The 24,064-nt window shown below is 44.1% G+C and overlaps 1 protein-coding gene across 1 annotated transcript; it reads right to left on the bottom strand.

Moving 5' to 3' along the window:
* Positions 1–15,470: 15,470 nt before the first annotated feature.
* On the bottom strand, positions 15,471–23,488 carry GDF3 (growth differentiation factor 3). Its single transcript, XM_003988376.4, has 2 exons — positions 22,699–23,488; positions 15,471–16,433 (listed from the first exon to the last, which is right to left on the bottom strand). Exons 1-2 carry the CDS (start codon positions 22,964–22,966, stop codon positions 15,604–15,606), a joined length of 1,098 nt encoding a protein of 365 aa, XP_003988425.1. The 5' UTR covers positions 22,967–23,488; the 3' UTR covers positions 15,471–15,603.
* Between the last annotated feature and the right edge of the window lie 576 nt (positions 23,489–24,064).

Here is a 24,064-nt window from a genome sequence, read left to right as displayed (position 1 = left end):
CAGTTGTTTGAGTGGCGGTTAAAGAGTTATGAAGAAGAGGGGCACCCGGGTGGTTCAGTCGGTTGAGCGTCTGACTCCAGCTCAGGGCACGATCTTGTGGATTGTGAGTTCAAGCCCCCCTGTCAGGCTCTGTGCTGACAGCTCAGAGCCCAGAGCCTGCTTCGGATTCTGTGTCTCCTTTCCTCGATCACATTCTCTCTCTCTCTCTCTCAAAATGAATAAACATTTTAAAAAATCAAAAAAAGAGTTACGAAGAAAGGGCAGAAGTGCCACCTCATAAATGAAGGTCCTTCAGAATCCAAGCGTTTCTTTTTTTTTTTGCTTTTAAGTTTTCTTTCTTGATTTTTTTTTTTTTTGAGAGAGAGACAGAGCATGAGCAGGGGAAGGGATAGAGAACGAGGGAGAGAGAGAGAATCCCAAGCAGACTCCGTGCTGTCAGTGAACAGCCCAAGGCAGGGCTCAAACTCACAAACCGTGAAATCGACCTGAGCTGAAATCAAGAGTCGGATGCTTAACCAACTGAGCCACCCAGGCGCCCCAGGAGCCAAGTGTTTAAAAGTTATGTGGGTGCTAAGTAGAATACCAACCCCCCCAGAGATGGCCACATCGTAACACCTGGAACCTTCTAATATGGTACCTTACAATGGCATAAGGGACTTTGCAGGTGTGGTTAAGTTAAGGATCTTGAGGTGAAAAGATTATCCCATCCTGTGTGGTCTCAATCTACTCAAAAGTACCCTTATAAGAGTGATGCAAAAGAATCAGTCAGAGAAGGGTGCCTGGTGGCTTAGTCAACTAAGCGTCTATCCAACTCTTGGTTTGGGCTCAGCTCATGATCTCAATGTTAGGGATGGAGCCCCACACTTGGGATCTGCACTGATAGCACGGAGCCTACTTGGGATTCTCTCTCCCTCTCTCTCTCTGCCTCTCCCCTGCTCACACTTTATCTCTCTCTCAAAATAAATAAATATTAAAAAAAAAAAAAAAGACGCCTGAGGCGCCTAGGTGACTCCGTCAGTTAAATGTCCGACTTCGGCTCAGGTCACGATCTCGTGGTTTGTGGGTTTGAGCCCCGCGTCAGGCTCTGTGCTGACAGCTCAGAGCCTGGAGCCCGCTTCAAATTCTGTGTCTCCCTCTCTCTCTGACCCTCCCCCACTCACACTCTGTCTCTCTCTCTCTCTCTCAAGAATAACTAAACATTTAAAAAAAAAAAAAGAATCTGGCAGTTGAATTGCTGGATCAAGTAGGTAAGCATATATTTAACTCAAGAAAATGCCAAATGTTTATACCAGTTCACATTCCCACCAAGAGGGTGCGAGAGTTTCAGCCTTTGGGAGTGTCAGCTCTTAAAGTAGCAATCATTTTTGTGGGTATGGTAGTATCTAATTGTGATTTTTACTAGCATTGCCCTGATGTTGACCATCTTTTCACGTGCTCATTAGTTATTTACATATCTTCTTTTCTAAAGTCTGAGCATTTTATCCATTTCTTACGGGTTGTTTGTCTTCTGAGTTATAAGAGTTCTTTATACATTGTGGATACAATTCCTTTGTTATATATGTAAACACACTTGCCTTTTCATTTCCTTAATGGTGTCTCTTCTGAAGAAAAGAAGTTCTCCACTTTGACGAAACTCAATTTGTCAATTTTTTTTTTTTATGGTTAGTGTTTTGTGGATCGTGTCTGTAAAATTAGTACCTACTCGAAGGGCAGGAAAATAGTTTCAGGTTTTAGCTTTCTGGGTTTTTGAAGATTTTTCTTTTTAAGTATTTTAAAATAACTTAAGAGTAATTTTTAAGTAACTTGAAAGTAAGTTTTAAGTAATCCCCACTCTCAACGTGGGGCTTGAACTCACAACCCCGGGATTGAGAGTTGCACCCTCTACCGCCTGAGCTAGCCAGGTGCCCCACTTTTATATTCGTTCTATAATCTGTTTCTTTCAGTTAATTTTTGCCTATGGTATAATTTAAGGGTCAGGGTTCCTTTTTGTCCATGTGGATATTATTAGCTAGAGCTGTCGTAACAAAATACCACAGACTGGGTTGCTTAAACAACAGAAGTTTCTTTTCTCACAGTTCTGGAGGCTAGGAGTCCAAGATCAAGGTTCCAACCAATTTGGTTTCTGGTGAGAACTCTCTTCCTGGCTTGTAAGACACTGCTGTCTTGCTCTGTTTTCACGTGACCTTTCCTTGTGTTCGCAAGTTCAGAGGGCTCAGACCGTTAGTAGGTAGCTCGCGCAGGTCTCTTCTTATAAGGACGTTGATCCTGTTAGATCAGGACCCCATTTGACTTTAATTACTTCCTTAGAGGCTCCTCTCCACATGGGGAGGATTAAGACTTTAACAGGGGTTAAATGTGGGGGGGGGGGACACAAACATTCAGTTCAAAGTAGATTTTCTATATCATCTCCCCCCACATGGATGCTTGGTTTTTAGCACTATTTGTTGAAAGGTCTGTACCTTTCCTACGGAATTACCTTGGCACCTTTACTGAAAAACCAATCAATCATACAGTGTGGAATCAAATCTCTCTTTCATTCCATTGATCTATATGCCTATCATTCTGCTTATATCACACTGCTATAATTCTTGTAGATTTATAATAAGTCTTAATATTAGTAGTATAAATTTTTATTTTCCCAATGTTTCCAAGTTGCTTTGGCTTATATAGGGGTGCCTGGGTGGCTCAGTCAGTTACGCTTCTGACTTTGGCTCAGGTCATGATCTTGCCGTCCATGAGTTCGATCCCGCATCGGGCTCTGTGCTGATGGCTCAGAGCCTGGAGCCTGCTTCAGATTCTGTGTCTCCCTCTCTCTCTCTGCCCCTCCCCTGCTCACCCTCTGTCTCCCTCTCTCTCAAAAATAAGTGAACATTAAAAAAAAATGTAATAAACTAAAATAAATAAATTGCTTTGGCTATATAAATTTAAGTCTGTCGATTTTTACAAACATTCCTCCTGGGATTTGGATTGGTATTGTGTTGAGTTTCTAGATGCACTTGAATAGAACTGAAACATTAAAATATTGGGTATCCAGAGACCTGGTGGTTCAGTCCGGTAGGTGTCTGACTCTGGATTTTGGCTCAGGCCATGACTTCATGGTTCATGCCTTCAGAGCCCAGCATCGGGCTGAGCATAGAGCCTACTTGAGGTTCTCTCTCTCTCTCTCTCTCTCTCTCTCTCTCTCTCTCTCTCTCTCTTTCCCTCTCTGTCTGCCCCTGTCCCCAGCTCATACTCTATCTCTAAAATAAAAAAACTTCTTTTAATTTACAAAAATATTGGGTATTCCAAATCACAAACATGGCTTATTTTTTCGGTTATTTAGGTCTTTAACTCCGCTCAGCAATGTTTTGTAATTGTTAGTAACATTTTGGACAGTTTATGAAATGTATCCCTTAAAAATGTAATGTTTTTCTTTTTTATTTATTTATTTTTTTAATTTTTTTTTCAACATTTATTTATTTTTGGGACAGAGAGAGACAGAGCATGAACGGGGGAGGGACAGAGAGAGAGGGAGACACAGAATCGGAAGCAGGCTCCAGGCTCTGAGCCATCAGCCCAGAGCCCAACGCGGGGCTCGAACTCCCGGACCGCAAGATCGTGACCTGGCTGAAGTCGGACGCTTAACCGACTGCGCCACCCAGGCGCCCCGTAATGTTTTTCATTGGATGGTAAATGGTATTCGTTTTTCAATTTTATCTTCTAACTCTTCATTGACGGTGTTGTTCAAGGAAATTTCTGGATCACGATAGAGCTGCGGCCACCCTCTCTGTCATGTCAGCAGACCAAACTGTAGGTACCTTCTGTGTCCCAGTAAATGCTCCCCTTGCCAGAAACACAGCATATCCAGAGCAGCCGATCTCCAAACCCCAAGCCCACTCTGTGCCTTCTCACCCCAAAGTGGACTATGTGGCCCCAAGCAATCAGATGTTTTCATTTTTTTTTTCCTTGTTCTTTATCCTCTAAAAGCTTCCTGCCTTCTGCCCCATTTTGCAATTCCCCAAAAGGAGACCATTTGCTTCATCAAGGTGTTAAAGTTTGTTTGCATCACTCTAAACAGTCTTCTTTAATTATTTTTTAAGAGGTTTTAGAGGGGCACCTTGGTGGCTTACTCGGTTAAGCGTCAGACTCTTGATTTCGGCTCAGGTCGTGATCTCGAGGTTCGTGGGTTGGAGCCCCACGTTGGTCTCTGTGCTGACAGTGAGGAGGCTGCTTGGGATTCTGTCTCCCTCTCTCTCTCTGCCCCTCCCACATGCTCTCTGTCTCTCTCAAAATAAATAAACAAACTTAAGAAAAACGCAGGGGGCACCTGGGTGCCTCAGTCGGTTAAGCATCTGACTTCCACTCAGGTCACAATCTCATGGTTCATGGGTTCGAGCTGGCGTCAGGCTCTGTGCTGACAGCTCAGAGCCCGGAGCCTGCTTCGGATTCTGTCTCCCTCTGTCTCTGCCCCTCCCCTGTTTGTGCTCAGTCTCTCAAAATTAAATAAATGTTTAAACAAATTATTAATAAAAATAAATAAATAAATAACAGTATACGGAAGTAGAATTGATTCATTTGTAGCTTCTAACCTTGTCAGCTTGCTAAATTCACTTACTTCTAATGGTTTTATGGGGAGTCTTTGTAGATTCCTTAGGATTTCCCAGGCACATAATCATGTTATCTACAAATAAACAGTTTTACTCCTTCCTTTCCAACATTTGTGCCTTTTCATTTCTTCTTACTGCCTTATTGGGATGGCTAAATTTTCTAATAAATGTTCAATAGAGAAGATAAGAATGAGTATTCCAAACTTGTTCAAGATCTTTGGAGAAACGCATTCAGTTATTCATTAGTTGTAGGTTTTTTTTACAGCTGCCCTTTATGGGGCTAAAGAAGTTCCTTTCTAGTTTGTTGAGAATTTTTCCCATAAATGGCCATGAATTTTGCCATATTATTCTTTCGCATCTTTGGGGATGATTATGAGTTTTCTCTTTATTCTGTTAATGTCAAACTGCCACCTAATATTGTCTTATATTTTTATAATTGTCTTATATAATTGTTTTATAATTTTAATATTGTCTTATATTTTTATAATTTTATTCACATCTGTGGTTTTTATTGCCTTTCCTTTAAACTTGATTTCTTTTTTGTTTTTTTCTCTTTTTATCCCTTGACCAGTCAGTGGGAGGCAAAAAATTTCCCTCTACCCTTTCACATTCTTGGCTGAGACCCCTGTAACAAAAAAACAGATTAACGGGAGGATATGTACGTACATACAGGAACCCCACAAAGACATGAGACTCAAAGGAGTGACCAAGGCAGGGAACTTTCATACCTATTATGCAAAGAAACAATAAATTTGTGAAGAATTGACAAATTGACGAGACAAAGGAATTTTTTCTGAAATGCCACTGACTCATTACTTTATATATTTTTTTATTTTTTAATATTATTTGAGAGAGAGAGAAAGGGTGAGCAGAGGAGAGGGGCAGAGCAGGGAGAGGGGGTAGGGAGAGAGAGAAAGAGAGAGAGGTAATCGTAAGCAGGCTCCACGCCCTCCTGGGCCCGATCCCGAGACCCTGGGACCATGACCTGAGCCATAATCAAGAGTCAGATGCTCAACTGACTGAGCAATCCAAGTGCCCCTAGACAAAGGGGTTTGAGCTTTAGATAGTGAAAATGCTGAAGAGGTAACAAGACTTGTTTATACAGCCTTCTCAACCCGAAACTGCCTGTCTCTGCTTTCCACCCTCCTGGTACAGCAGGGTACTGTTCACATGAGAGATTTATCTCCTACTTTCAGGGGCACAAAGGAGGGTCAGAGTGTCCTTGTGCCCACCGTTTCTCAAGTACCTTCGACTCACGATAATCAATATTCCCAAGTGGCATATTTGGGGAAGACATTTTCTGAACCCCTATAGAAACATATGCAAGATCTACCACAGAAATAAATCCATACATCTAGAGTATGGGTAAAATTGATTTTACTCTTTTTTAAATTTTTAATTGGGTTAAAACCCACATAACATAAAATGTTGTATTTGAAGAGGAGGGATAGTAGGTGAGAGCAACACTATCAAACTCTTAGGAAGAAAATGTAGGCGGGGCCCCCGGCTGGCTCAGTTAGAAAAGCATGTGACTCTTGATCCCAGGGTCTAGAGTTCAAGTTGTACATTGGGCATAGGGATTAAGTAAATCAACAAACTTCTAAAAATTTTTAATTTTGGGGACGCCTGGGTGGCTCAGTCGGTTAAGCGGCCAACTTCGGCTCAGGTCACGATCTCAGTGAGTTCAAGCCCCGCGTCGGGCTCTGTGCTGACAGCTCAGAGCCTGGAGCCTGTTTCAGATTCTGTGTCTCCCTCTCTCTGACCCTCCCCTGTTCATGCTCTGTCTCTCTCTGTCTCAAAAATAAATAAACGTTAAAAAAATTTTTTTTTAATTCTAAAAATTTTTAATTTTTTTAATGTTTATTTTTGAGAGAGATTTAATTTTTTTAATGTTTATTTTTGAGAGAGAGAGAGAGACAGAGAGACAGAGTGTGAGCAGGAGAGGGGCAGAGAGAGAGGGAGACAGAATCTGAAGCAGGCTCCAGGCTCTGAGCTGTCAACACAGAGCTCGATGCGGGGCTCGAACCCACAAACCGTGAGATCGTGACCTGAGCCGAAGTCGGAGGCTTAACCGACTGAGCCACCCAGGCGCCCCGAAACAAATTTTTTTAGAAGTAGGCACACAAGTTCATGACTTTGGATTAGGCAACAGCTTATTTTAAACAGGATACCAAACGCACAAAGAACAACAGCAGAATAGATCAATTGGACTTCATCACATTAAAAGAGGACACTATCAAGAAAGTGAAGAGACAGCTCAGAATGAGAGAAAATATTTGCCGGTTATATATCTAATAAGGATCTAGTATCACAATTATTGCAGCTCACCCATAAAAAAAATCAAATAACCCAATTAAAATGGGTGAAGGAGTTGAATAGACATTTCTCCAAAGGTAGAGAAATAGCAAATAAGCACACGAGAAGATGCTCAACATCATTAATCATTAGGAAAATCCAAGTCAAAATCACAACAAGATGCCTCTTCATAACCACTAGGATTGCTTTAATCAAAAAATTTGAGGGGTGCCTGGGTGGCCCAGTCGGTTAAGCGTCCGACTTCAGCCAGGTCACGATCTCGCGGTCCGTGAGTTCAAGCCCCGCGTCGGGCTCTGGGCTGATGGCTCAGAGCCTGGAGCCTGTTGCCGATTCTGTGTCTCCCTCTCTCTCTGCCCCTCCCCCGTTCATGCTCTGTCTCTCTCTGTCCCAAAAATAAACGTTGAGAAAAAAAAAAAATTTTTTTTTTTAAATTTGAGGGGTGCCTGAGTGGCTCAGTCGGTTCAGTGCCCGACTCTTGGTTCAGGCTCAGGTTATGAGATCGAGCCCCGTGTCAGGTTCTGTGCTAAGCATGGAGCTTGCTCAAGAGTCTCTCTCTGTCTCTCTCTCTCTCTTTCTCCCTCTGCCCCTCTCCCAGCTCACATATGCTCTCTCTCTCTCACTCGCTAAAATTAAATCATTAAAATTACAAAAAAATTGACAATAGCAAGGGGTAGTGAGGCTATGGAAAAACTTGAACTCTCATGCGTTGCTGTTAGCAATGTAAAATGGTGGGTACGACCACTGTGGAAAACAGCGTGGCAGTCCCTCAAAACATTAAACATAAAGTAACCATAGGATTTGACACTTCTAAAAGAATTAAAAGCATATGTTCACACAAAAACTTGTATGTGAACATTCATAGCGGTGTTACTCATAATAGCCAAAAGGTACACACAATTCAAATGTCCATCAACGGATGAATGGATAAATAAGTTGTGGTATATCCATACAGTGAAGTAGTATTCAGCTCTAAAAAGGAAGGATTGACACATGTTACAACAGAGATGAAGCTTGAGAACATTGTCCTCAGTGAGAGAACCCAGTCACAAAAGGCCATATATCACATTAGCAGGGTGCCTGGGTGGCTCACTTTGTTAGGTGTCCGACTTTGGCTCAGGTCATGAGCTCACATTCGTGAGTCCGAGCCCTGCGTTGGGCGCTGTGCTGACAGCTCAGAGCCTGGAGCCTGCTTCGGATTCTGTGTCTCCCTCTTTCTCTGCCCTTCCCCCACTCACGCTCTGTCTCTCAAAAATAAATAAACATTAAAAACATTTTTTTAAGTTAATTGGAGAAAGGCAAACAAAAGGGAGAGGAGTTTTCCAAGTAGTGTCAGGGCATTGTCTTGTCTAAGGCAAGACAGAACTCAGTACCACAAGGAAGTGATATGAAGAGAATTGGGTTTTAGAGGTCCCACTGTAGCTGAAGTGTGGAGAATGGTTGAAGGGGCAGTTATAATAATAAACGTACCATAAAGATATGAATGCAAAAAGAAAGAAATGATGTAAGAAATATGTCCCTTAAAAGAAATGAAGTATTACAAAAGAGTTCATGTGTACTTCTCTCTCTCACACACAGGGTCATGAAGAGACAGACAGAAAAAGAGAGAGAGGGGCGCCTGGGTGGTGCAGTCGGTTAAGCGTCCGACTTCAGCCAGGTCACGATCTCGCGGTCCGTGAGTTCGAGCCCCGCGTCGGGCTCTGGGCTGACGGCTCAGAGCCTGGAGCCTGTTTCCGATTCTGTGTCTCCCTCTCTCCCTGCCCCTCCCCCGTTCATGCTCTGTCTCTCTCTGTCCCAAAAATAAATAAAAACGTTGAAAAAAAAATTTAAAAAAAGAAAAAGAAAAAGAGAGAGAGAGAGAGGAAGGTTGTGAGGAAGGAAGGAAAGAAAGAAGGAAAGAAGGAAGGAAGGAAGGAAGGAAGGAAGGAAGGAAGGAAGGAGGGAGGGAGGAAGATACCTGACTTAAGAAGAATGTTTTCTCACAATCCTATAGTCTACGGCAGGGATTCCATGAAGCAACTGAAATTGTTTGCAAAATATTGTGTGTTTATATGTATTATATTCTGGGGAAAGTCTACATGTTTTATCAGGTTCTTGGCCTCACCCTTGATCCTCCAGATGGAAGGAACTATAGATTTTAATAGATTTGCTCTTCCTTCTTTTAATCGCCAGAGGGCAGAAGAGCCATACCCTATAAATAAGTCCTCAGTTTCTGCCATCTATTTCCTGCCTTTGCTATCGCTTTCTTTCTTCTTTCTTTCTTTCTTTCTTCTTTCTTTCTTTCTTTCTTCTTTCTAAATAAGCTCTACGCCCAACGTGTGGTTTGAACTCACAACTCCTCTATCAACGTGCTCTACCAAATGAGCCAGCCAGGCACTCCTTTGCTCTAGCTTTTCGCTAGGCTAAAATTCCCTACCCGCCAGCCCCCTTCTTCATCTATCAAAACCCTACTGTCTCCGACTGCCCATATAAAAGCAGCCCTTCTTGTTTGATTTAGATGGATTCGCTCCTTCCTTTCAGTTTCTACTTGCATTCTCCATGTCTATGGTAGTTATCATACGCTTCCTTTCAAAACAGCTATTTATTTAATTACTGGTCAGGAGACCTTGGGCAATTACCCGCATTAATCACTGCATAATTATTCTTTTTTTGAAAAATGGAAATACGGATTGTAGGTAAACCCATCACTCTCAAGTCACTTTCCAAAACATCTGTACGCATCTTTCTCAGAAAGGTAAATTTTACATTTGCTGCAACGCGGCAAAGGTCATGGTTGTCAAATACGTGATAAATATTGGCCCCAGAATAATTGTACCAACCTCCTGTTTAATATTGCTAAGCAAACAATTGAATAAAAAGAGTAAGAGAAGGGGTGCCTGGCTGCCTGGCTGGCTGGGTCAGTGGAACATGCAACGCTTGATCTCTGGGTTGTGAGTTCGAGCCCCATGTAGGGTATAGACATACTTAAACGATTAGAAAAAAAAAAAAAGTAAGAGAGGGCAGTGCCCCCGGTGGTCCCATGGATCCGTCTCTTGCTCCAACAATGTGTGGATGGAACAGACCCAGGGATGCCCCTTCCACCAGTCTCTGACCAACCTCCAAACTTTTTTCCAGTTGAAACCTTCAGAGCTATCTTCTTCGCAGCCACCCTCTGCCTCCGGGACCAGCCAACACCCTACTTTTTAGCTCCTCTAAGTATTCTACTCACAAGCACAGCACAGAAAACTCTGTGACAATAATTGAGTGTTTAATGTTGTTTTGAAGGGAGAAACAATTGGTGAGAAAATAACCCTCGAATAACCCTGGGGGTCCTGATACTCATGCCTCATTTCTTATTTCATTTTTTTTTTTTTTTTAATGTTTATTTCTTTTTGAGAGAGAGAGGGAGAGCGTGAGCAGGGGAGGGGCAGAGAGAGAGAGGGAGACAGAGGATCTGAAGCGGGCTCCGCGCTGTCTGGCTGAACCACCCAGGCTCGCCTCACTTCTTATTTTAAAATAAACAGGGGCAGGGCGCCTGGGTGGCTCAGTCGGTTAAGCGGCCGACTTCGGCTCAGGTCACGATCTCGAGGTCCGTGAGTTCGAGCCCCGCGTCAGGCTCTGTGCTGACAGCTCAGAGCCTGGAGCCTGTTTCTGATTCTGTGTCTCCCTCTCTCTCTGCCCCGCCACACCCCCCCCCCACTTGCTCTCTGTCTCTCTCTCAGAAATAAACATTAGAAATTGTAAAAATAAATAAATAAATAAATAAATAAATAAATAAATAAATAAAATACAAATATGTAAAAATAATATAGACACAGAACCCAAATCAAAACCCTGAGTGGACTAAGGAAATCCAGCAGTCACGCTTCCGATCAATGCAGAAGCGACTTCGGCAACGCAGCCTCAGGAATTGTGGTCGGTTGGGCTTTAAAGTCCGGTGCGTGCAGTTAGGGGATGTGCACCCTGAAACATCCCGGAGGGTGGGGCGGGGAGGGGTAGAAGATATTAGAACTCCTATCCCTGAAACATTGAGGTAAGAGAAGAAAGCATTACAACTTCTGTTTGTATTTGTTTTATCTAGGGGCGCCTGGGTGGCTCAGTCAGTTAAGAGCCTGACTTGGGCTCAGGTCATGATCGTACGGTTTGTGAGTTCGACCCCCGAGTCAGGATCTGCGCTGACAGTGTGGAACCTGGAGTCTGCTTTGGATTCAGCGTCTCCCTCTCTCTCTCTGCCCCCCCCTCTTCAAAAATAAATAAACATTAAAAAAAAAAAAAAACCAGAACCTGTATTTATTTTATCTGAAAGTAACACTTTAGGGGCACCTGGGTAGCTCAATTGGCCAAGTGTCTGATTTTGGTCTGACTCTTGATTTTGGCTCAGGTCATGATCTCATAGTTCGTGAGTTCAAGCCCCACATAGGGGTCTTACGCTGTCAATGTAGAGCCTCCTTGGGATTCTCTCTCTCTCCCTCTTTCTCTGTCTCTCCCCTGCTCTCTCTCTCTCTCTCTCTCTCAAAATAAACTTAAATAAGAGTAAAACCTTAATATGAGTATTTTCACATATGCGCGATAGAATAATACAATAGTTAACACATGTAAGTTGTGAATAGTTAAATATTCATATCCTGGGGTATATGCTGATATTTTTTGCTTGTACGTATTCAAATACATTTTAGCCACATATGCTAGATTCGAAGCTCCGTGAAAAAAGTGACCATCTATCTTTATTTCCCAGGACCTAGTGCAGTAATTGGTGTGTAATAGACAGTCACTGACGGTCGGTTCTGGAGGGCAGGGGGCGGAGGCAGGCGTGGCCCAAGGAGCCGGTGCAGAGTCACCAGCAGGGCGCGGTGTGGCCTTCCACACCAACCTCGACTACACGACTACGCATAGCTGCCCCTGCTGGAACATGCATTGCCGTGGCCACCGTGGCCAAGGTGCCATGTGACCAAGTGCTCGGCACCCATGGCCATCTGGGCGTCCTCTACCAGAGAAAGGATGATGGATTCGGGGACCTGAAACAGAAATTCTGGAATACATGTAAGAGTGGACTCAGGTCCCGGCTTTTTGTGCAGTCGTCAGCCTTGTTCCTGTTCACTGGGAAACAGCTCTCACTAGACTCCAGTTTTCTGTGGGCCACTCTCCTTCCTCTGCCTTTCCAGAACAATGGTGAGGGCACACGGACGTCAGCGTTCACCTCCCTAGGTATAAAGCAGGCCAAGAGAGGCACCTGGGTGGCTCAGTCAGGAAAGTGTCCGCCTCGTGATTTCAGTTCAGGTCATGATCTCATGGTTCGTGAGTTCAAGCCCCACATGGAGCGTTCTGCTGTCAGCACAGAGCCTTCTTGGTATTCTGTGTCCCCTCTCTCTCTGCTCCTCCCCCCACTTACGCTTGCTCCCCCCCCCTCAAAAATAGAATAAACATGAAAAAAAAAAAAAAAAGCAGGCCAAGAGAGTTGAAAGGCCCCAGAGAGATGAGAAGTCAAATTCTGAAAGTGATTGAATTTTGTCCCTGAAATACAGAGGCTTGTCTGCAGATAAAGACTGCTTAGTTATGTGCTCCATATTGAAGAATTACTAGAACATAGAGCCAATGGTTTCTTTTTTATTTATTTTTTAATTTTTTTTTTAATGTTTATTTATTTTTGAGACAGAGAGAGACAGAGCATGAACGGGGGAGGGGCAGAGAGAGAGGGAGACACAGAATCGGAGGCAGGCTCCAGGCTCTGAGCCATCAGCCCAGAGCCCGATGCGGGGCTCGAACTCACGGACTCACGGACTGCGAGATCTTGACCTGAGCTGAAGTCGGACGCTTAACCGACTGAGCCACCCAGGTGCCCCTCATTTTTATTTTTTTAAAGATTTTATTCTGGGGGCTCCTGGCTGACTCAATTGATTGAGTATCCAACTCTTGATTTCGGCTCAGGTCATGATCCCAAGATCAGGGATCGAGCCTCCCCTCGGGCTCTGCACTGAGCATGGGGCCTCCTTAAGATTCTCTCTCTCCCTCTGTCCCTCTCCCCTGCTTGCTTGCTGTCTCTGAAATAAAAAAAAAAAAAATTTCTTTAACATTTTATTTATTTATTTATTTTTTAATGTTTTCTTTGTTTTGTTTTGTTTTTTACGTTTATTATTGACAGAGAGAGGCAGAGCATGGGCACGGGAGGGGCAGAGAGAGAGGGAGACACAGAATCCGAAGGAGGCTCCAGGCTCCGAGCTGTCAGCACAGAGCCAGATGTGGGGCTCGAACTCACAAACCGCGAGATCATGACCTGAGCTGAAGTCAGATGCTTAACCAACTGAGCCACCCAGGCGCCCCAAGATTTTATTTTTAAATAATCTGTACACCTGGGGCACCTGGGTGGCTCAGTCGGTTGAGCGACCGACTTCGGCTCAGATCATGACCTCACAGTCCGTGAATTTGAGCCCCGAGACGGGCTCTGTGCTGACGGCTCGGAGCCTGGAGCCTGCTTCGGATTCTGTGTCTCCCTCTCTCTCTGCCCCTCCCCTGCTCATGCTCTGTCTCTCTCTGTCTCAAAAATAAATACAAAAACATTTTAAAAAATTAAAAAAAAAAAAAGTCGAAGCCTGCTTTAAAAAAAAAATAAATGAAAATAAAGACTAAAGAATCTGTACACCCAAAATGGGGCTCAAATTCACAACTCCAGGGTCAAGAGTCACAAGCTTTTCTGACTGAGTCAGCCAGGCACCCCACACCTGGTTTTTCTTAATTATCAATGAGCACTTGAAGTTTTATTCAAACCTCCATTTTTTTTCATTCTAGTCTGAAAGTATTACTTTTCTAATATTTTCACTTCTCGAATACTTTGGTTATCAACTAACCACAGTGGGGCACCGGGGTGGCTCGGTCGGGTGAGTCAGATGACTCTTTGGGCTCAGGTCATGATCCCAGGGTCTGTGGGTTGCTCGGAGCCCCCAGTCCGACTCTGCACTGACCGCATGGAGTCTACTTGGGATTCTCTGTCTTCCTCTCTCTCTGCCCTGCCCCCGCGTGTGCGCTCGTGCTCTCTTTCTCTCTCAAAATAAATAAGTAAATATTTTGAAAACACCACCAAGAGCAGCATAATGACATTTTATTATTATTACTATTTCTATTCTGATATTTTATTTTATTTTAGAGAGAGAGAAGTGCGAGGGGGGAGAGGGGCAGAGGGAGAGAGAGAGAGAGAGAATCTCAAGCAGGCTCCAGGCTCAGCATCGAGCCTAACCTGGGGCTCGATCCATGACCCTGGGATCGTGGCCTGAGCTGAAACCAAGATTCAGTTGCTCGACTGATTGAGCCACACAGGCCCTCCTCTATTTTAATATTTCAATGCCAGCTGGTTTAAGGAACCTATTTTGATTGTACACACTTCCCTTCTAAAATCTCACATTATCTCTTGGGGCGCCTGGGTGGCGCAGTCGGTTAAGCGTCCGACTTCAGCCAGGTCACGATCTCGCGGTCCGTGAGTTCGAGCCCCACGTCGGGCTCTGGGCTGATGGCTCAGAGCCTGGAGCCTGTTTCAGATTCTGTGTCTCCCTCTCTCTCTGCCCCTCCCCCGTTCATGCTCTGTCTCTCTCTGTCCCAAAAATAAATAAATGTCAAAAAAAAAAATTTTTTTTAAAAATAAAATCTCACATTATCTCCTAAACACCTTTGGTCAGATTACTTTTTTTTTTTTTAATATTTTTAACGTTTATTTTCAAGAAAGAGAGAGAGCCGAGTGCGAGCGGGGGAGGGGCAGAGAGCGAGGGAGACACAGAATCCAAAGCAGATTCCAGGCTCTGAGCTGTCAGCACAGAGCTCGATGTGGGGCTCGAACTCATGAACCGTGAGATCATGACCTGAGCCGAAGTCAGATACTCAACTGACTGAGCCACTCAGGTGCCCCACCAGTTTTCTTCTTTTTTTAAGTTTACTAATTTGGGGGGGGAGGGGGAGGGAGGGAGAGAGAAAGTGGGGGAGGGGCAGAGAGAGAGGAAAAGAATCCCAAGCAGGCTCTGCTCTGTCCGAGCAACTGAGCCACCCAGGAGCCCCCTCAAAATGATTTTTTTTTTCAACGTTTTTATTTATTTTTGGGACAGAGAGAGACAGAGCATGAACGGGGAGGGGCAGAGAGAGAGGGAGACACAGAATCGGAAACAGGCTCCAGGCTCCGAGCCATCAGCCCAGAGCCTGACGCGGGGCTCGAACTCACGAACCACGAGATCGTGACCTGGCTGAAGTCGGACGCTTAACCGACTGCGCCACCCAGGCGCCCCTCAAAATGATTTTTTTAAGTGACATTGTTAGCCTATGAGATCTGCCAGGGAAAGTTGATGACTTTAAGGAAACGTATTGTTCGGCTGCTCTATCTATGAAGTATAAACCGTAAGAACAGTAAGGCCCACTTCAAGAAACAGTGAAATAACATTTATAGGTAACATGTAGAATAATGCCTGCCATTAGACCACCAATAAATGCCAGTTTTCTTATATCCAGTGTCTAATATACTGTCAATCGCATCATGCCTATGTTAGATCATTGCGGCTAAGTGTGTGTGTGTGTGTGTGTGTGTGTGTGTGTGTGTGTGTAATTAAGGGTATCATTAGTGATGACGGATTTTCCAAGAAGACAAACTGTAAACATAAATACATTGATATTTCAGATCCAAGAAGTCTTAGACCAAGCCGCGAGTTTTATTAGATTTACCCTAAGAACACTCCTATTTTCTATTTCTGACGGCCTACCCACAGCCACATTCATCAACCACCATTTCTTCATAGTGTCGTAAAATGACGTTGTCATCATTGTCCTGATACAGCATGGAAATGGGGGACAGCTTGGTGGGGACACAGACCGCCTGGGGGATCTCTGGGTCAACTGCATGCATCAGGGCTTGCATGAAAGCATAATTGGAGCTGTTGAGGGAGGTGGTCAGAGAGAAAGGACAATCTCCGTGGCAATAGTTCGCCATGAACCCTTTGGGAGCGATAATCCACTTGTGCCACCCTAAGTCCCGGAAGTTGATGAATAGCTGATGGCGATGGCAGAGGTTCCTGCAAGGAGCCTTCGGGGCGGGGATGGCTTCCCTCCTTTTTCGGGACGAAGGGTGACACTGCTCAGGGTGGAGAGTCACCACCAGCAGGGAGGCACGAAGGGACTGTCTCAGTCTGGCACAGGCGTCCTGAAGCTGAAAAGTCACCCCAATGTCTCTGTTTCCTTTGACCAGTATCTCTAGCAACAAACCCAAGTTCTTCTGGGAGTCGTTATTCCAATCCTTAGCCACATCCAGCAGGTTGAAGTGAACGACGCCTTGAGGCCGTGGTACTGACTGTAACACAAGCATTCTACCCGGTTTAGGGATGGGCTGGTCCCCCTCCTGAGGCTCCTGAACCAGGAACAGAGCCAACTCCAGTTCTGGTCCCAGCTTATAGTAAGTGTTGGGCCCCAAATCCAGGCCCAGTTGGGCCATTGTTAACTGTTCCTTCTCTTTAATGGCAGACAGGTTAAAGTAGAGGAACTTCTGGAGGCAAGAGGAGGCCTGGGAAAGTTTCCTGGAGTAAAGAAAGAGACCTAGATGGGAACAGAGATGTAAGAGTCACCATAACATAGTTGACTTCGTATCCGCCATTATGACATAAATATCAAATGTTATACGATAGTCACATATACCAAACAAGGGCAGGAAATGATCAGTTAGACTCGAACCCTACCATTGGGAGGATTTGTTTCTCCCACTCCTCATTCACGACCAGAGGTTCTTATCTTCGCATCTGCAGGTCCCCAAGGGGTCCTGGATAGAATTTAGAAGGCCCATGAACTTGGATGGGAAAAAGAATGATATCTTTATTTCAGTGGAACTCTAAATGAAATTTGGCCTTTCTTTCAATTATGAACATAGGCAACAAACAAATCCTAATAGGACCTATGACACCGTTACCAGTAAAAATCATATGTACGTTCGTAGATTAAATTGTTGCGAACATCTTAAAATAAATTTATGCTCATACTACTTTCCTTTTTTTTTTTTTTTTTTAATTATTTACTCATTTTGAGAGAGACAGAGAGAGTGCCAGCAGGGGAGGGAAAGAGAGAAAATCTTAGGCAGTTTCTGTGCTGTCAATGCAGAGCCTAATGTAGGGCTCGATCTCGTGAACCCTGAGATCACGACCTGAGCTGAAGCCAAGAGTTGGACACTTAGGGGAGCCTGGGTGGTGCAGTCGGTTGAGCGTCCGACTTCAGCCAGGTCACGATCTCGCGGTCCGTGAGTTCGAGCCCCGCGTCAGGCTCTGGGCTGATGGCTCGGAGCCTGGAGCCTGTTTCCTATTCTGTGTCTCCCTCTCTCTCTGCCCCTCCCCCGTTCATGCTCTGTCTCTCTCTGTCCCAAAAAAAATAAATAAACGTTGAAAAAAAAAAAAGAGTTGGACACTTAACTGACTGAGCTCCCCAGGAGCCCCCCATTACTTTCAATTTAAGGTAAATATAGTCCCTTCCCTAGATCGTTTTATTGATTGCATTAATAAAGGACCCATGCTAGATTACTATGCACACATTTGGTTTAAAATATTTTTATAAATGTATCTCAATATTTAATTGATTTCTTTGGAAATCCTAAATAGTTTTAGGCATATAAATCATTACTCTGAGAGGGGATCCATTAGCTTCAACAGAACGGCCCAAGGGACCCATGGCACAAAAACGTTTAAGAACATCGTAGGCTGTCAGGCGTCGCTGGCCCAAATCTAACTACTCAGATTGACTTCAAAACAACCTTCTACCATCTAGCCAAGACTGACCCTCCCGAAATCCCTTATGTTTCATCTTTAGATGATTCTTTATCTAAAGCCCACAGTTGTCAGTGGAAACAATTCCTAGTCTGGGGTCTCTGAAGACATCATGTCCCACTGCACTGAAAGTTGGGGTGCAGTGTGATGTCTCCAGTTTCTCCACAAGCGACCCTCCCGTCTCCGTTATCTTTGGCAATTGTAGATGTACTCTCCCTGTTTTCAAAGCTGACTTCTCTGCCTGGATTTTCAAACCTTACCTATTCCTTTAGAGAAAGGTCAATACTTTCATCCCCCCCCCTTTTTTATCCCTTCATCTTCAGTTTTCCCCTCTCTGCAAATAACCTCTTTGGCCTAATGCCACCCTATTGTTAGGTAGGGTGGCTTCACCCTAAGTAGGTATTTTCTAAGGTCATCGGCTTATGGAGAAATTACAACAGAAACCCAAACATGCTAACCATTCCTCCTTCATTCTCAAGTCTCATTCAAAAACCAACAAAATCACAAAATCAGGGTGCCCGGGTGGCTCAGTTGGTTGAGCATCCGACTCTTGATTTTAGGCTTAGGTCATGATCCAGGGATCCAGGGGCTTAAGATTCTTTCTCTCTGCCCCTCCCGGCCCCCAGCCCCCCCCCCCCACCGCCCTGCCCCGCACTCTCTCTCTCTCTAAAACTACAACAACCAAAAATTACTAAGCATTTGAAATTATCCAGTATCCTCTTCAAGCCTACCATATCATCTTTCCCTTTCTTCTCATTGGCCATCTTTTTTTTTATTTTTTTATTTTTATTTTTTTTTTTAATTTTTTTAACGTTTATTTATTTTTGAGACAGAGAGAGACACAGCATGAATGGGGGAGGGGCAGAGAGAGAGGGAGACACAGAATTGGAAACAGGCTCCAGGCTCTGAGCCATCAGCCCAGAGCCCGGCGCGGGGCTCGAACTCGCGGACTGCGAGATCGTGACCTGGCTGAAATCGGACACTCAACCGACTGAGCCACCCAGGCGCCCCTCACTGGCCATCTTTTTACAAAGGTGGGTCTATATACGCTGTCTCTGCCTCTTACTTGGTAGTTTTCTGTTAGTTTCCAATTCTTCTACCCTTACTACTCCACTGGGACACCTCTCTTAAACGTTGGCTGTCCAATACAGAGATGTCTTCACAGAACTTACCCCTCTCCACTTGTCTGAAAAGTTGACCTCTCCTGTTCCAGGCTAGAACTCTAACCTGCCAGTCTCCCTGCCTCTTCCTGTCACTAAATCAGATTCCTTAAGCATAAAAGAAAAGCCAAAGCCAGAATGGAAAGGATGGACAGATTGGAGAGCATGAAAATAAAAAGGGGCGCTTGGGTGGCTCAGTGGGTTAAACGTCCGACTTCAGCTCGGGTCACGATCTCATGGTCTGTGAGTTCGAGCCCCGCGTCGGGCTCTGGGCTGACAGCTCAGAGCCTGGAGCCTGTTTCCGATTCTGTGTGTCCCTCTCCCTCTGCCCCTCCCCCGTTCATGCTCTGTCTCTCTCTGTCTCAAAGATGGATAAACGTTAAAAAAAAAAAAAATTAAAAAAAAAAAGAAAGAAAAGAAAAAAAACTTCTATGTTCAAAAGACATCATTAACAAAATTAAAACCACAAAGAACAACCAAGAATACTCGTAATACGCATGGGTGAAAATTCACAATTAGAAAGAACTTTTACAAATGATTAAGAGGACTTAGAAATCATTAAGAAAAAGAGGACTCCTCAATAGAAAATGGCCAGAATGTATAAATACGCAATGATTTGAAAAAAGTAAAAATGAATGATTCATTATCCATTTGAAAACGCATTCCTCCTGGGGTGCCTGGGTGGCTCAGTCAGTTAAGTGTTCGACTTCAGGTCAGGTTATGCTCTCAGTTCGTGGGTTCGAACCAGGCATAGGGCTCTGGGTTGACAGCTCGGAGCCTGCTTTGGATTCTGTATCTGTATTTCTCTCTCTCTCTCTGCCCCTCCCCCACTTGTTCTCGTGCTCCCTCTCTCTCTCTTTCTCAAAGATAAATAAACGTTAAAAGAATTTTTTTTAAAGAAAATGCATGCCACCTTTTTAAAGAAATAAAAATCAAAACAGCGAGATCATGTTTTCCTGCCAATTAAACAAAAATTAAAAGCTAGAAGAGTATTGTTACTCAATGGCCTTCCAGGGTAGCACACATAAGTACATTGTAATATATTCAGAGAATGAAATACCGTAAGCAATGAGAATGAACTAAAAATACACACACCAGGGATAAATCTCACAAACAGAATGTTGAGAGAAAGAAGCCAGACAGAAAAAAGGACACAGTTTACATTTCCGTTTACCTGAAGTTGAAGTTGGGAAACAGGCAAAACTAACACAGAATGTTAGACGGCAGGAGGAAAGTTACTTTTGCTGAAGAGTCGGATTAACCAGAAGGGGGCGTGAGGGTCCGTCTGTTCTGTTTCTTTCTTTTTTTTTTTTAAACTTTTTTTTTTTTTTAAGTTTATTTATTTTTGAGACAGGAAGAGACAGAGCATGAACGGGGGAGGGGCAGAGAGAGGGAGACACAGAATCTGAAACAGGCTCTAGGCTCTGAGCTGTCAGCACAGAGCCCGACGCGGGGCTCGGACTCACGGACCGGGAGATCATGACCTGAGCCGAAGTCAGACTCTTAACCGGCTGAGCCGCCCAGGCGCCCCCGTCGGTTCTGTTTCTTAATCCGGGCGCTGATTATTCTGTGAAAATTCACTGCGCTGTTCTCAATGATTTGCACACCTTCTGTATTATGTGACACTTCAATAAGTTTCTATTATATTTCTATAAGGATTGCTGTCAAACTGTGGGAAAGTGAGAAATTCTTAGACACTCATGCTACCAGAAAAATGATTGTCAAGCTGTTCTTTTTTAGATTATGTCCACATTTGTCAACAGAGTACCAGTTACACAGATGATAGTATGTCTATACAATGGAATATCACGTAATCCTTACAATGAGATCATCGTGACTTTTATTTATTTTTTTTTCAATGTTTTTATTTATTTTTGGGACAGAGAGAGACAGAGCATGAACGGGGGAGGGGCAGAGAGAGAAGGAGACACAGAATCGGAAACAGGCTCCAGGCTCCGAGCCATCAGCCCAGAGCCTGACGCGGGGCTCGAACTCACAGACCGCGAGATCGTGACCTGGCTGAAGTCGGACGCTTAACCGACTGCGCCACCCAGGCGCCCCTTCATCGTGACTTTTAGTTCTGATTTGTACGAGATATTCATACTTGAGTGATGTATAGTATGATCTCATTTATTTAAAAAATACAAGTTTCGGGGGTGGGAGGGCGGGGAGGGTGGGTGATGGGTATTGAGGAGGGCACCTTTTTGAGATGAGCACTGGGTGTTGTATGGAAACCAATCTGACAATAAATTTCATATACTGGGGAAAAAAATAAATAAAAATAAATAAAAATTAGAATCAAATAAAAAAATAAAAAAATAAAAAATTTTAAAAAAATAAAAAAGAAATAAAAAATACAAGTTTCTATTCTAAATATATGCAAAGAAGAAAAGTCTGGAAGAATATATATGGCAACTATTAATGGTGATTTTCCCTAGGTGTTGGTTAGGGAGTGATGATGGGGAGATCATGTCCTTTTCCTGTGTCATTTGAGAGGATTATGGTCACCATAAAAACCAACGTTTTTTCCCTGGGGGAGGAAAGGAAGTATCTTCAGCTCTTTTCTACTTTCCATGGAACCTCTTCAAACTAGCTTCCCACACCCCTTAACCTTCCTCCAGGAATTTTCCCTGAACCCCCCACCCCCAAGGCCCTGAGTCATTTACATAATAATACTTAGCATAAAGTATGGAAGTTATATGTTTTCTATTTCCCTACTATGACCTTTTTTTTCCCTTTGACCTTCTATAAACTCTTAGAGGGCAGACTTTATCTTTAATTTCTATATTCTCATAGCCATGGACAGTTCCCAGCACCTAGTAGGTCTCCAACAAATGCTTCTTGGACAAATAAGTATTCAACTTTTATCTCCAGTTACTATAAAACTAACCAATCAGGGCTCTCAATTCCTCTTCTGATCTGCGCCCGCCCCCCACCACCATGGGGGCTATACAGAAATGCAGATTACAACACCCATCTCTGACTTTGAATAAGACTTGAATAAGAATTGGGAGAGTGAGGGCAGGAACCGGGCTGGAGAGTCAACTTCTAACAACTGACCTAGGTAATTTGGGTGGGTGGTCAGTTTGACAAATTACTGAATGGCATTCACTCAGATCCTCATATAAAGGGTGTGACAATGGCATATGTTATTGCTCTGTACTCACAAATCATTTGTCAGTGTTTATTTATTTTTCAGAGAGAGAGAGAGTGGAGAAGGGACAGAGAGAAAGAGAGACAGAGGATCTGAAGCGGGCTCTATACTGACAGCAGAGAGCCCGATGCGGGCTTGAACTGATGAAAGGTGAGATCATGACCTGAGCCGAAGTCGGACGCTTAACCGACTGAGCCACCCAGGCGCCCCTGTGCTCACAAATCAATAGCCTTTTCCATCCAACAAAAGTAATGAATGGGGGGAGAGGGGTGCGGAGAAGGGAAGCAAGAGTCCCGGGCAAACTGAACTCCCCACGTTCGCCTCCTTGCTTGCCGTATCATAGGCACCAGAATGCACCAATAGTGGCCAGAAGAGTGAAGCCTGGGCCCTAATTCCACCCCACTCCTCCCACCTTAACCGTAGCACAAAAGCGTTGATTCTGAACAAACCGAATCTGAATCCTGAGTTGGTTCACGCACTGCTAGCTGTATGATCTTGGGTAGCTTCCAGATTGTCTACTGTCTGAGACTTAATTTCCTTATCGGTAAAAAGCAGATAAGAGTACCTGCCTTCTGAACGTGAGGGCGTAGTGGGGAGTAAAGGAAATACAATATGTAAAATACCAGCACAAGGCCTCCTACAAACCCTTCAGTAATTGGTACTGCCCCCCTTCTTTCCTTTCTTCATTGTCACCCGCTGCCCGGCTTTTCTCGAGAAAGCACCCTCCCTGATTTCCTTACCTTGATCCGGGAGAAGTCGGAGTACGTTCCCGCGGACACCAAAATCCTTTATGTAGCAGAAATCTCGGGAGTCCACACTTGTTGCTGCTGCCTCTCGATCCTGGAAAATTTTCTTCAAGATGTAAGGCACAGGTTGGAACCTCTGGGGCGAAGGCACTTTGTCTAAGCCCAGAAACTGGAGAAAGACATATTCCTGAAATTGGACCGTCTGGGCCAAAGCCACGGTTAACAGGAGGCCAACAGCCAAGAAGGGCAGGGAAGGAATCATGGTTTCTGAGCTGAGACAGAGCTGGCGGGTCAGGCTGGAGAGAGCTCTAGCACCCGACTGCCTAGCAATTCAGAGGCTGCAAACTTACCTGATGTAAGATAATCAGGTGTGAATAGCTCTCTTCCCAGCTCCTCAAAGGCAATTGGATGTGAAAGGACACGGAATTTTTTTCTCTTCCCTTGCCCTACTCTTCCTCCCCAAAAGTTCACAGAACAAAGACTAACAATGCCTGGACCGGACTCCAAAACTCTGAGGTTTGTCAGCGGCGGATAGAATGGAAAGGAGACAGGCATGTATTCATTTGACCAACATTTATTACTCATCTATTATGGGCAAGGCTCTGAGGTAGGTGCTAGAATGGTAATGAAAAATGGTCACGACAAAAGTCTTGTCACTCACGGTCTATTTAGACAAATACACAGGGAGAGTTCTGTTAGACTCTATCTACAGCGATGGGGGAAGCCAAACCAGGAAGAGAGAACTCTACCCAAGAAAGGTGATCTACACTCTGTTTTCAGCTCTAAGAGGGACTGAATTTTTTTCATCTAACCTTGCTCTTCCTTTTTTTTTTTTTTTAATATAACTTTTACTTATTTAAGTAATCTCTACACCCAACGTGGGGCTTAAACTCATGACCCTTACCTAGATCAAGAGTCGAGTTGGGGCGCCTGGGTGGCTCAGTCGGTTAAGCCGCCGACCTCGGCTCAGGTCATGATCTCGCGGTCCGTGAGTTCAAGCCCCGCATCGGGCTCTGTGCTGACAGCTCAGAGCCTGAAGCCTGTTTCGGATTCTGTGTCTCCCTCTCTCTGACCCTCCCCCGTTCATGCTCTGTCTCTCTCTGTCTCAAAAATAAATAAACGTTAAAAAAAATTAAAAAAAAAAAAAAAGAGTCGAGTGGTCCTCAGACTAAGCCAGCCAACTTTGCCCTTCCGGTTAAAAATCAGACTGACTGGGTTAATTCTGATTCGACTAATTTTTAGTTACATGACATTGGGTATGCCGCTTAACCTTTTGTAGTTTTTGTTTTCTCAACTGAAAAGAAAAACTGACCTTCTAATATGCCATATGAATCTGATAAGATGATGTATTTTGTATTTT

The sequence above is a fragment of the Felis catus genome, chromosome B4 (assembly GCF_018350175.1).
Source record: "Felis catus isolate Fca126 chromosome B4, F.catus_Fca126_mat1.0, whole genome shotgun sequence".
NCBI lineage: Eukaryota > Metazoa > Chordata > Mammalia > Carnivora > Felidae > Felis > Felis catus.
This window is presented reverse-complemented; position numbering and strand designations above follow the sequence as displayed.

What these genes read in the sequence shown, in the direction of transcription:
- GDF3 (XM_003988376.4), bottom strand. Translation starts at nt 22,966, where the DNA reads ATGATTCCTTCCCTGCCCTTCTTGGCTGTTGGCCTCCTGTTAACCGTG. An exon ending in CCGACTTCTCCCGGATCAAG is followed by an intron (nt 16,434 to 22,698) that starts GTAAGGAAATCA and finishes GTTCCCATCTAG; the next exon opens with GTCTCTTTCTTTACTCCAGG.